General features: G+C 63.1%; 1 protein-coding gene across 1 annotated transcript; it reads left to right on the forward strand.

Annotated features, from left to right (window-relative positions):
• The first annotated feature begins 416 nt into the window (after positions 1–416).
• Positions 417–7042, forward strand: LOC137482885 (START domain-containing protein 10-like). Its single transcript, XM_068205519.1, has 7 exons — positions 417–632; positions 667–1713; positions 4393–4540; positions 4642–4745; positions 4837–4954; positions 5150–5202; positions 5711–7042. Exons 2-7 carry the CDS (start codon positions 1549–1551, stop codon positions 5921–5923), a joined length of 801 nt encoding a protein of 266 aa, XP_068061620.1. The 5' UTR covers positions 417–632; positions 667–1548; the 3' UTR covers positions 5924–7042.
• Positions 7043–12281: the final 5239 nt, after the last annotated feature.

The following is a 12281-nucleotide window of genomic DNA, read 5'->3' on the forward strand; positions in this document are numbered from 1 at the left end:
CTGCAGCTCTCCAGCTTTCTCCCTGCTCTCCTTTCCAGGAGTTTTTCCCCATTTCTCAGTGCCCAGGTGATGCCGGTCCCAGGATCAGCACTGGGGCTGTTCCCAAACTTCATCCCAGGGCTGGATGAGGAGGGAATTGCACCCTGGCCTTGGCAGGGGAGGCTGATCCAGGGGGAAGGGGTGTGAGAGTGGTGGAGCCTCATTCCAGGTGGACTTTAAGAACCCCAAAATTCCAGTCAAGAGAAACCTTGTGGACATCAACAGGATGGGCAAGATAACCCCAGGTTTCAGGCAGGCTGGGGACCAGGGGCTGAGCAGGATCCCAGTGAAAGGAATGGGGACAAGGTCCCAGATAAGGTTCTGGACAGGAGGATGGACAAATGGGACAAGCTGCACCCTGGGCAGCACGAGGAGGATGTGGGTCCCAGCCTGGGTGCTCTGTGCAGCACCAGGGAACCCCAAGTTTTGTGCTCAAAGTGGTTCCCGGTCCAGGGAGAGCTGGAGGGGCTGGAAAAGGACCAGCAGATGCTGCTGGCAGGGCTGCAGGCTGGAGCTGGGAGAGAGCTGGGCTGGGATCTACCTGCATCCTGCAGGTGCCCTGGGGACAGAGCCAGTCCCTCTCAGTAGGACAGGTGGGGACAGAGCCAGTCCCTCTCGGCAGGACAGGACTGGTACCCAAGGACAAGGGACATTCATTGCAGTGCCAGGCTGGGCAGTAGCATTGGTATTTTTTCCTGGGTAGGTGGCACAGCTGTGGGACTGAGGTGGGCCAGTCCATCCTTGCAGGCTGGGCTGAGCCCTGGGTGACCTTTCCTGTGCTGGTGGTGTCCTGCTCACGGTGGGAGCGGGGCTGGACACCCCTCGGGGGTGCAGCATACTGTGAGCCCAGCAAGGGCCACCTCCCCCTCACAAATTCCTTCCCTCCAAGCCCCAGGGCACGCCGAGAGCCGAGGTCCTGTGCGCTGGGCCGTGCCCCCACCCAGGGCCCGCCCTGGCCCGCATCCCGCGCTGCTGCAGCCGCGGGGCCGGAGGCCCGGCCGCTGCTCCTGGCATCAGCTGATCCCTCCAGGCAGCCCGTGCTGCAAAGTCAGGCACAGAGATTGCCAGGGCGCCGGCGAGGGGACAGCAGGGGTGGCAGCGCGGGGGGCTCGGGGAGCCGGGGGCAGCTGTGCCCTGAAAGCCGAGCCACCTGCGCGCTGCTACCTGCTGAATAATAGAGGAGCTGACAGGCAGCGGAGAGAAATGTGATGCTGGCGAGCCAGCCCGGGAAGACATCCGAGCTCCCGGCAGCTGCGATAGCAACTGCAGCCAAGGAGCCTTCCAGCCCCGCGCGGCGTGCCCGGGCTGCCTGCAGCTCTCTGCCCATCCCGGGGTGCCCGGGCGGCCGGGGCCCGCTCCAGGGGCACGGGCTCGGCCCTGGCAGGATGATGTGAGCTGCAGCGGGCACCCAGCGAGGCAGAGCTCAAGGGCAGAGCTGGGTTTCCCGGGAGGTGAGGCAGAGGCTGCCCGCAGGCAGTGCCCGCGCCCGGGGGGCAGCAGCTCAGCCCCATGTCCAGAGGAGGGGAGATGGTTTATATCCCGGATGACTCCGACTTCAGCTCCTTCAGGGATCAGTGCGAGAGCCTGGAGGGCTGGCAGTGCCGGTATAACAAGGCTGGCGTGACCGTGTGGAGTCAGGGCCAGGAGGAGAGCTGCACCGTGCAGAAAATCAAGGTAAGCAGAGCTTCCCTGCCCCAGCCGTGTGCTCGGGCGGCTCCCGAGGGTCCCTGGGGACTGCCCTGTGCTAGAGATGCGCAGTCCCGCCTGCCTGGGGCTGTTTCTGCCCCGAATTCCAGGGCTGGCAGGGTTAGAGCCCCGAAGGTGCTTCCCAGCTGCTCGGCCGGCTCCTGCTGCCCGGCCCGGGGCTTCACCTGCCGGGGTCCTGCAGCCTCCCGCCGTGTGGGCTCACGTGGTGGCTGCCCCCGATCCCGACACAGCCGGGAAGGCCCCGGGATCAGTTTCATTGTGGAGATGGCCCTGCCGGGAGCCGCCGGACACGAGACGGGCTCACGGGACGTGTCCCTGGTGTCCTTCCCCGGCCCTGCGCCCTGGGGCACATCACGGGGTGAGATCCTGTAGGAGCCCCAGGGGCTGTTTTGGGAGGTTTGTCGCTTGCCAGGGGGATCTGGAGTGCTGCAGAGGGACAAGGAGGTTCAACCATCCCTCAGGTACCTTTTGGTTGATCTACACAGCCCCAGTGGCACTGCCAGGTGACCCTGGGCACGTCAGGAGTGGCTGCAGGGGACTGGGGGCACGGGGGGAGCCCAGGGTGGGCATCACGGGCTTTGTCTTTTCTGGCACCAAGAATCCCGACCCCTGGGTAGGGATGGGATCTGCCAGAGCGAGGAGAGGCAGAACAGCCGACCTGCAGGAAGCCCAGATGTGGAGAGCATTCAAGCAGGAGTGCCAGGGCAGGGTCGCCATGGCCTGGGGAGCACGGAGGGCACGGGGAGGTGGGGAGGAGGGAACAGCGCTGTGGAGGAGGCTCTCCCACCGCTGTCCTGAGCACAGGACACCCAGCAGCACCTCTCCTGCAGCCAGGGCATGAGGAGGAGCTGGGCACATGCTGCTGCCGTGGACAGAGACCCTTCAGGGCCAGGGGGAGGAGCAGCAGCAGCACTCTCAGCAGAGCTGCAGCTGCAATACACATTTCCCTGCTGCCGTGAGCCAGGGAAGAGCTTCTGCACCTGGATCAGGGAGCATTTAAACCAGCTGGGCATATACAGGATTAAAGGGTGCTGAGGGGTCAGGCCAGCACCTCTTTGAAAAGTCCTGGTGATTGCAGCAGGTCCCTGACACCTGGGAAGAGGCAAAAATCACATTCCTCTCCCAAAAGGAAGCTCTGGGGTGGCACTGTGGGCTGCTGTGTCACCTCCATCCTTGGGAAGGACATGGAGAATGTGCTCCTGGAAGCCATGTCCTGAAGGAGGAGGGCAGTGGTGACAGCAGCAAGGACCTGCCAAGGGTAAATCGTGCCTGAGCAGCCTGCTTGCCTTTGCAGCGAGAGGTCTGGCTCTGTGGGTGTGGGCAGACCCGGCAGGTCCAGCCTTGGACAGGGCTCCCTGTAGTGAGATCTGTACTGGAGAAGTGGATGTTGCTCAGAGGGACCAGGACAGGCTGGCAGGAACCCCTGGAGTCCAGCCCTCAGGCTGGCAGAGGGGCTGCAGTTCTGTCCCCTCTGCCACCATTGATCCCCACAGAGAGGGGACCCCAGGCAGGTCCGGAACAGTCAGGGAGCATCACCCAGCCTGGTTCAGTGCAATAATGGGGTTTTCCCCTGCCCTGGAGAGGGCCTGGGCACGGTGCAGGGGTTGTCAGTGCCCAGAGCCCCTTCCTAAAACGTGGGATGCAGTCCGAGCTGCACAGCTCTCTTGGGGTCAGGAGAGCCTCGGTCTGTCCATTAACTGAGGGAGTTAATTATCTCAGATTCCCCAAGCAGCTGGAGCTGTGAATCTTTTCCACCCGAATTCCCTGTGGATGGGACTGGGCTCTCTGTTTTCCCCATCCCAGCTGCTGTGCTGGGCAGGGCTGTTCATCCGAGGCTGCAGGAGGATGGTGGACAGGCTTTAGTGGGGAATTTGGGGCTGCAAGACTGCGATGGTCCCTCTGTGACAACCGGAGTTTCCACGAAGCCCATGAGCTCCACCTGCAGCTGGAAAAATCCCTCACCCTGCAGCAGCAGCACCTCCAGACCCCGCTGCGAGCGTGCAGCCAGGGAGGGAGAGCAGGAGCAGGGGGCTGGGTGCTCCCACCCTTCCCCCGGTGCCCTGGGGACTGCAGCACATCTCCGAGCCTGGCCTGGGCACGAGTCCATCCGTACCCGGGCCACCAGGGAAAGCTTGCCCGAGATTGATGGGACCTGCCACGCTCAGAGGGCCATCTCCGGTTACACGGCGCCTCATCAAAGATGCAAGGGCTCTAACGAGGAGCAGATGACATCTCCCTCCTGCCGGCGCTCAGAGGAGCAGGGCGGCCGCCTTCATCAATAATGCACGGCTGGCGCGGCCGGGCAGCTCCGCGGCTCCGGTTACAGCCGGGCCCGACACCCCCCGGGAGCAGGCCCAAAACCCCCCGGGAGCGGACCCCACACCCAAGACTATCATGAAGGCGCACGAGCACCCTTTTTTTTGCCCTGCAAAGACATGGGGTAGGGGACAGGCATCAAAGCCTGGACCAGCTGGACCATCCGTGCGAGGCTCATTCTAACCCCGCTCTGGCGGCAGGAGCGGTGGCTCTGGGGCTGTCCTGCAGAGCATCCTCCATGGCACAGGGACACGGGACAGCCCAAAGTCCTCGTGCCCAGGTGGGCACAGCCCCGGGGCTGGGTGCTGCCCCCCACCCCTCTCCCCACAGACCCGCATCTCCTGCAAGGACGTCCCCGCCGAGACCCTCTATGATGTGCTGCACGACACCCGCTACCGCAGGAAGTGGGACTCCAACATGATCGAGACCTACGACATCGGGCGCCTCACCGTCAACGCTGATGTGGGATACTACTCCTGTGAGCAGCCCTGTGACCCCCGCGCCCCCCTCCCCAGCCCCACTCCCCCGTGAGTGTGTGTGGGGCCGTGGGGGCCGGGGGTTAACAGGATCTGCCCGCAGGGAAGTGCCCGAGCCCCCTGAAGAACCGGGATTTCGTCACGCTGCGCTCCTGGCTGCCCCTGGGCAATGACTACATGATCATCAACTACAGCGTCAAGCACCCGGTGAGCCCCCGGCTGCCCCCAGCCCTGGCAGGGCTGCCCGCGGGCACAGGCAGGGCTGGGCAGGCTCTGAGGTGCCCGAATCTCCCCGCAGAAATACCCGCCCCGGAAGGATTTCGTGAGGGCCGTGTCCCTGCAGACCGGGTACCTGATCAAGGCCAACGGGGACGGTGCCTGCATCCTCTACTACCTCACCCAGGTGGACCCTCGCGGTGAGTGCCCGCAGCAGGGCAGGGCAGGGGAGGGGGCTCACCCAGAGCTCATCCCCCTGGCTCTCCATCACCCAGGCACCCGGGAATGGAGGATGCAGGGGTGCCCACCCCAGCCCCGGGGGTGCTGCAGGTTCGTGGTGCCTCCCCTGGGGCCGGCCCTGCTTCTCTGGGTGACGGGGTTTTGGGCTCTTGCAGGGTCGCTGCCGAAGTGGGTGGTGAACCGCGTGTCCCAGTTTGTGGCACCAAAGGTAAGGAGGGGGTGCATGGCTGATGGTGGGGGTCCCGGGCAGCAGGGATGAGCTGCCCAAATTACCCCTGGGTGGGGCAGGATGGGTGACCCCAGGGCCCACAGGGTGAGTGCTGGATTACCCAGGGCTCTGAGGATGGGTGCTGGAAGACCCAGAACTCATGGAATGGTGCTGGGAGACCCAGAGCTCACAGAACAAGTGACCCAGGACCTGCAGGACGGGTGCTGGGTGGTCCAGAGCTCACAGGATGGGTCCTGGGTGATCCAAGGCTCACAGGATGGGTGCTGGATGACCCAGAACTTGCAGAATGGGTGCTGAGCAATCCAGAGCTCACAGCATGGATCCTCAGTGATGCAGAGCTCCCAGGATGAGTTCTGGGCGACACAGGGCATGCACTGGGCATGTTGTTGGGGCAGCCAGGCCCCCATCCCCTGTCAACACCCCAAACCCTGCCATGGGGGAGCTGTGCCCACAGCCCAAGGCAGCTCCAGCCCCGCTGTGCCCACAGGCGATGAAGAAGATCTACAAGGCTGGGCTGAAGTACCCGGAGTGGAAGCGCCGGCACGACCCCGAGTACAAGCCCTGGGTGTACCCCGAGCAGAACACGCTGCCCAGTGTGAACCTGGCCGAGCTCTCCGTGCAGCACGCGGATTCCCTGGAAAACATCGACGAGACCGGCCTGCCCGAGGAGCACCTGAGCACCAGTGACCACGAGGCCTGAGCCTTCTGCACAGGGAATCCCCTCACCACCGAGGCTTGGCACCCAGGGGGCACAGCTGGGAATTTGGCTCCCTGCTTCCCAATAGTCACATCTTCTCTCCGACTCCTTCGTCGTTCCCCCCACCCTCTACCCAGGCAGCGGGGAACTGTCCCGTGGGATCTGTGCCACAGGTGCTGCAAAGAGGCAGGATGGGCACCCTGGTGGTCCCTGTGCCCATGGAGATGTCCCTGCAGGAGACAGTGCTGGCAGTGGGTGTTCCAAGAGAGGCTGGGCAGGCTGAGGTGGCCAGGAGCTCTCCTGGCACCAGGATATGGCTCTGCCTCTGTTAGACCCTTAAAGGCCCAGAAGTGGGGGCCTGTGAGGGTCCTGCCCAGGCTTTGCAGCAGCACAAGGTTTGGATTGACCCTGTCTGGCCTGAGGTCCAGCTCTGCCAACCCCGAGGTCAGGCTGGACCCCCTCCAGCCCTCCACGCCCCTCCAAGCTTAGTGTGACCCCACCATCTCAGGGAGCCCTCCCAGGCCCTCTCCTGAGCACCAGGCTCACCTCTGCAGGCTGGCTCTAGCCCAGCTGGCTCTGGGGACCCCTTCCCCTGGTGGTTTGTGGAGTTTGTCCTGGCACTGGGGTCTTGGGCCACCTGTGTCCCCACTGTCCCGGTGTTTGCCGCTGCTGTGGTTCCTGGCACAACAATAAAGGGGTTGGTGTGTGTGCAAGAGTACACGGGGCTGGCACAGGATGGGGAGGAGGCTGGCACAGAGCCCACCCAGAGGCATCCAGCTCTGCGTGGGACAGGAGGGTCCATCCACGCAGCCCCAGCACCCTGGGGTGACCCCCAGCAGGGACAGAAGTGGCCACAGCAGGACAGGGCAGAAGGATGCCGGGCTCTGCACCCCACGGGAGCGTGTGGGCAGGGGGCAGCTTCCACCGGACAACGGGAAGTTGGTCTAGACAGGCACTGCCGTGGGAAAACACTGACAAATGAGGGATTTTCCACCCACTCCTCACCCCCATCCTCTGAGGCGGCTGCTGGGCTTTGTCCCCAGCTGGGTTTGAGCCTGATCTGTGCAAGGTCAGTACAAGTGGGGATGTGACTGCAGCTTTTGGGGTCCCTCTGACCCAGCTTCACCCCCCTGGGCCCCCTGACAGCCTGGTCCCCTGCAGAGCTGCCCTGTGTGTGCTTCCCCCACACCTGGAGCTTTTCTTCACCCCAACATCTCAGGCATGGATGCTTGCTCTCCCCCTTTAGCCACCCTATTAGGTCACAAGTGTCCCCTGTGCTGCCTCGGGGGACATCACACACACACAGAGTGCTGGGAAGGGACAGCAGGGCCTGGCTGTCGGGACAGACGGATCTGGGGGTTGCAGCTGGGCTGGCTGCACAGAAGCCACCTCTGCAAGGAAAATGTGGAAAACAGGGACAGGGGATGTGCAGCTCGCACCTGGCAGCACACAGCGACCGAGGGGTGCTCCCTCTCCCCGTGCTGCTCCCACCTCTGGCGGCAGACAGGGATTATTCTACCTCTAGGAAGACACAACCCAGCCCCAAATTGCCCCAAAACCACTCGGTCAGAGCTGGGAACCGTAGAAAATCACTTCTGGGTGCTGCGCTGATGGGGCAGAGCCCACTGGCACCCCGAGCCCGCCGGGTGCTGAGGTGAAGACCCTTCCCCTGCGGGAAGGAGCCTCATCCCTTCGCATTCCCCAGATGTCTCCCTGCAGGATCCAGGCTGCGGCTCTGCCGGGGGTTATTTTTAGCCAGCCCTGAGTGGGAGTGAGGAGCTGCTGCCTGAGCACCGAGAGCCCGGCGGGGAGCCCCAGGGAAAGCTGTGCCGGCCTGGGTGACACCTCAGCCCGGGATGTGGCCAAAACTGGGATGGTGGTGGCACAGGGAGCGTCCCTGTCACTGTCTGCATCCAGCACTGGGCTCTAGGAGAGCTCCTGGCCCCCAGTATGAGCCAGGGTGGAGCTGGGGGGGCACCGTGGGGTGCCAGCAGCCCCAGCGCGGTGATCTCTTTTGGAACAATGTGGGTTTCCTGCGGCACAAACAGGAAAGGGGCCGGCCACCGGCATCCCGATGGCGCAGGCAGGGTGAGGGCAGCGCGGAGCCCCCCGGGGGCCCTCGCTGGGATTTTGGGGGAGCGGGTGGCCCAGGGCCCGGTGGGACGAGGGCCAGACACGCGGGGGCTGCGGCCCCGCACGAGAGCCCAGCTGGGCGCTTTTCCTGCCCGGCTCCGAGCGCAGAGGAGCCGCCCGCGCGCAGAGATTGGAAAGGAAACGGGAAGCTGCTGCTGGACGGGAGATTAGCCCGGAGGCAGTGATGTCAGCCGCTCCTGATGGATCGGGGGCAGCGGCAGCGTGGCACCGGCCCCATCTGGCCACACACCGTGTCAAACGTGCCCCTGCTGGGGCAGGATGTGACTCCATCCCTGGATCCCGTGATTTGTGACTCCTGAGCTCATGGATAGGTCTTGAGCAGCTTTTGGCCCCACCACCCAGACCAGTACTCTGAGCCCAGCGAGGAGCTCCCCCAGCAGCCTCATGGACTGGCCTTGAGCAGGGCTTTTGCCTGGAGAGGTCCAGCAGATTTCCAAGACTCCAGTTTTCTCCTCCCCAATCCCTCCCAGGGGATCAGCTCTCTGCCGTGCCCTGCACACCCTCAGGGTCAGGCCCAACCCCACTTTTCCAGCTGTCCAGTGTGATATTTCCTCTCTATGGATGAGCCTTGAGTATCCCTCACCCCATCCTGCTCCTCAGAGATGTTCCCACCACCACCCCACACATCCCTCAGCATGAAACCTGCGTGGGTGGGGCTGAAGGCAAAGCAAAACCTGTCCCAGGGTGCAGCAAAAGCTGATGGCTGGGGAGGGATGGATCGATGGAGGGATCGATGGATGGATCGATGGAAGGAGAGGGGAGGGAGGGAGAGAAAGTGAATGGAGGGAGGGAGGGATGGACACCTGAACACAGGAATCTTAAGACAGTGTCATCCTGGGTACTGCCCACAAAGGGAAGGATCAAACCGATCTTTATGCTGGAATGATCCAACCTTCACTGTGATGTTTGCTTCCTCCAGCCCCTGCCAGCATCTTCTCAAAGCCCAGTCCAGCCCCAGGGGGGTTTTCTGATCCTGCCCATCTGCCTCCTCCTGGGAGCAGGCATGACCTTCCTGCTCTGTGACCATGGCAGGACAGGGCTCTGTGCCTGTGCCCAAACATCCTGCTGTCTAGATAAATATAAATATAAATATAAATATAAATATAAATGTATAAATCAGCAGGCTGGCAAACCCTGGGATCAAGGATAGGCTTTGAAACCTGCTCTGCAATACATGGGCTGATAGGAAGCACTCGGGAAACATCCCATCCCTGTGCCCTGCCCCGGTGCCCTGCTCCCCTCCCTGTGCCAGCCCTGGAGCTCCGGGGTGGTCCCATGGGGTGGTCCCATGGCTGGGGGATGTCCTGGATGGGTTCTGAGAAGGAGCACTCCCCCTGGGGAATCAGGTGCTTGAGCAGGGCTTCCTCCTGCCAAGGGAACAGAGTCCTGAACCTGGGAATTTGGTGACTTTGGAAGGAGAAGGGAGCAGTAAAGAAGGTTTTCTGCACCAAACTGCCCTGTCAACAGCCAGCAGGGTGTGGGAGCTAGACCCTGTCCTTGGGCACATCAACCCTGCCAGGACAGTGACCTGCCACCATGAGGATGTCCCAGGGACATTTCCCTCCCCTGCTGCCCATCCCTGCCCTCCTGGCAGCAGGGAGGAGGGCTCCCAAAAGCACTGCCAGCAGGTCAGGGGTGATCCTGCCCCTGTGCCCAGCCCTGGGGGCACCTCTGGGTGCTGTGCCCAGCTCTGCATCCTCAGCACAGCAGGGACAGGAGCTCCTGGAGCTGAGCAAGGGCCTGGAGCATCTCCGTGCCCAGGAAAGGCTGAGGGAGCTGGGGCTGCTCAGCCTGGAGAGGAGCCCCAGTGAGAGGGGCCTCAGCCCTGGGTGCTCCTCTGTGTCCCTGTGTGTCCCTGTGTGTCCTTGTCTGTCTGTCCCTGTGTGTCCCTGTCTGTCCCTGTCTGTCCCTGTGTCCCTGTGTCTCCCTGTGTCCCTCTGTCTGTCCCTGTGTCCCCCTGTGTCCCTGTGTCCCTGTCTATCCCTGTCTGTCCCTGTGTGTCCCTGTGTGTCCCTGTCTGTCCCCGTGTCCCTGTGTGTCCCTGTCTGTCCCTGTGTCCCCTGTCTGTCCCCGTGTCCCTGTCTGTCCCTGTCTGTCCCTGTCTGTCCCTGTCTGTCCCTGTGTCCCTGTGTCCCCTGTGTGTCCCCATGTCCCTGTGTCCCCGTGTGCAGAGGGCAGAGCAGGCCCAGGCTCTGCTCCAGGCCCAGCGATGGCCCCAGAGCCCCGGGCAGGGCCTGAGCCCAGGAGCTGCCCCTGCCCAGGAGGCAGAACTCCTGCCCTGGGCAGTGCCAGCCCTGGGCAGATGGAGCAGAGGCTGTGGGGTGTCCCTGCCTGGGGACATTGCAGAGGCCTCTGGACAGAATCCTGTGCCCTGTGCTCTGTATGAGCAGCGAGTTTGGACCAGAGGAGCCACTGTGGATCCTTCCAGCCTGACCCTGCTCAGGATTCTGTCTGTGGAGCTGCTGCAGGGAGCCAGTCTGTGTTCACTGCTGCAACACCTGCAGCACAGCAGGACAGAGATGGTGACACCCATCTGTGCTCTGACCCTCCCAGTCACACCACGGACCTCAGCAGCCTTCCCAAGAACAGCAGGGCCTAACAGCTTCCTCTGCGAGGCAGAGGGATGGCACGGTCCGCCCTGCACACCCTGAGGGTCCCCTTGCACCCTGAGAGTCTCCACACCCCGCCCACAAGCGGGTCTATGGGGTCACCTGTGCCCAGGGGATGTGTCACTGCCTGCTGGAGCAGCTGCTGGGGAAAGGGGAGGAAGGCAAAAGCCTCGTGCTGAATTGTGCTTCTGCTTTGCAGCAGCAGCCCGTGGTGAGCGCCTTTCCCCCTGAACTGCACACAGGGGTTTCCATAGGGAGGCCCTCCCACACCAGCCCCACAATGGCTCTGGGGGCACTGCTGGAGGGGAAGGACCTGCTGGTGTTGGACCAAGGGAGTGCTCAGCTCTGGGCCCTCACAGGGCAGGGAGAGGTTATCAGCATGGCATCAGGAGTGCAATATCAGCCTTTGGCACCCTCAATGTTGGGTAAGAGCTGAGCTGGACCAACAGCCAGCCCTGCCAGAGCTCTTGTAAGAGGTGTTGTGTTAAAAGCAGCCGGGCCAGGCTGTGCTGAAAGCTCAGGCTCCTTGCAGGAGAATCCCACCGGATGTCCCTCTTCCACCCCAGTCCCTGCTGTCATCCTGCCCCTCAGCTCACTCCATATCCCCCTGCCCATGGGGCACCACAAGTGGGATGAGGTGCTGCGTTCCTGGCATCCCCACAGCACAAAGGTTTTGATCTTCCCAACATTTCACCCACCCGGCCCCAATGCCAGCCCTTCCATTCCTCTCGTCAGCATGAATATTTTAGCCTGTTTTCCCCAGTTTAGGCCAAAGGAAGGCAGAGCCTGGCTGAGAGACAGGGCACAGCACAGCCGGGACAGCGTCATGCCTGGGAAGGGACAGGACAGAGGGTGGGACAGGGATGGGGACCAGAGGGCTGGCCTGGAGGAGGGACCGGCAGTGGGAGGCACAGGCTGGGTGCTGCAGAGCCTGCAGCAGTTCCTCCACGGGACTGCCTTGGCATCCCCCGGAGCCCAGAGCGGGGTGGCCCCAGAGCCCACAGGACGCTGCCACCGTGCTGCTCCGCCAGAGCTGGCCCTGGGGGCTGCGGGCCACCAGAGGTGAGGGACAACCGCGGGGGTGGCAGGAGATGGATGGGACAGATTTGGGGATGGTGGGGAATGGCCAAGACTGGGACAGTCCATGCTCACTGTGCCAGCTGGGCATGGGTTTGTAGGCACACGGATGGTGCCCACCTGCCCATCAAGTGTCACTGCCCATGCCCTGTACTGCCCCAAAGGGTCACACCACAACATGGTGCCCCAGAAACGGGGAGGTCTCAAGAGCCGTCTCCTCACTGGAGAAGCCCCAGGCAGAGCAGGCAGAGGGCAGAGCCAGCCTCAGATCCCTCAGGGCGATACAGGCATGAAAAAGAGGGAAATTGCCCCATTTTGGCCCCAGCTGCTGGGCAGAAATGGGTACAGCCCTTTAACCCTGTGGCACAGACACCCAGCCCACGTCGCTGTGAGACATCGCTGCCCTGCCCTGCCTTTTCTGTCGGTCCTACACAGCCTGACAGCTGCCCTGTCCCCCTGTCCTGCTCCCCGTGTCCCAGCCCCTGCCGTGGCTGTCCCTCCTCCTCGCTGACAGCGTCCCC

Source organism: Anomalospiza imberbis, chromosome 15, assembly GCF_031753505.1.
Source record: "Anomalospiza imberbis isolate Cuckoo-Finch-1a 21T00152 chromosome 15, ASM3175350v1, whole genome shotgun sequence".
Classification (NCBI taxonomy): Eukaryota; Metazoa; Chordata; class Aves; order Passeriformes; family Viduidae; genus Anomalospiza; species Anomalospiza imberbis.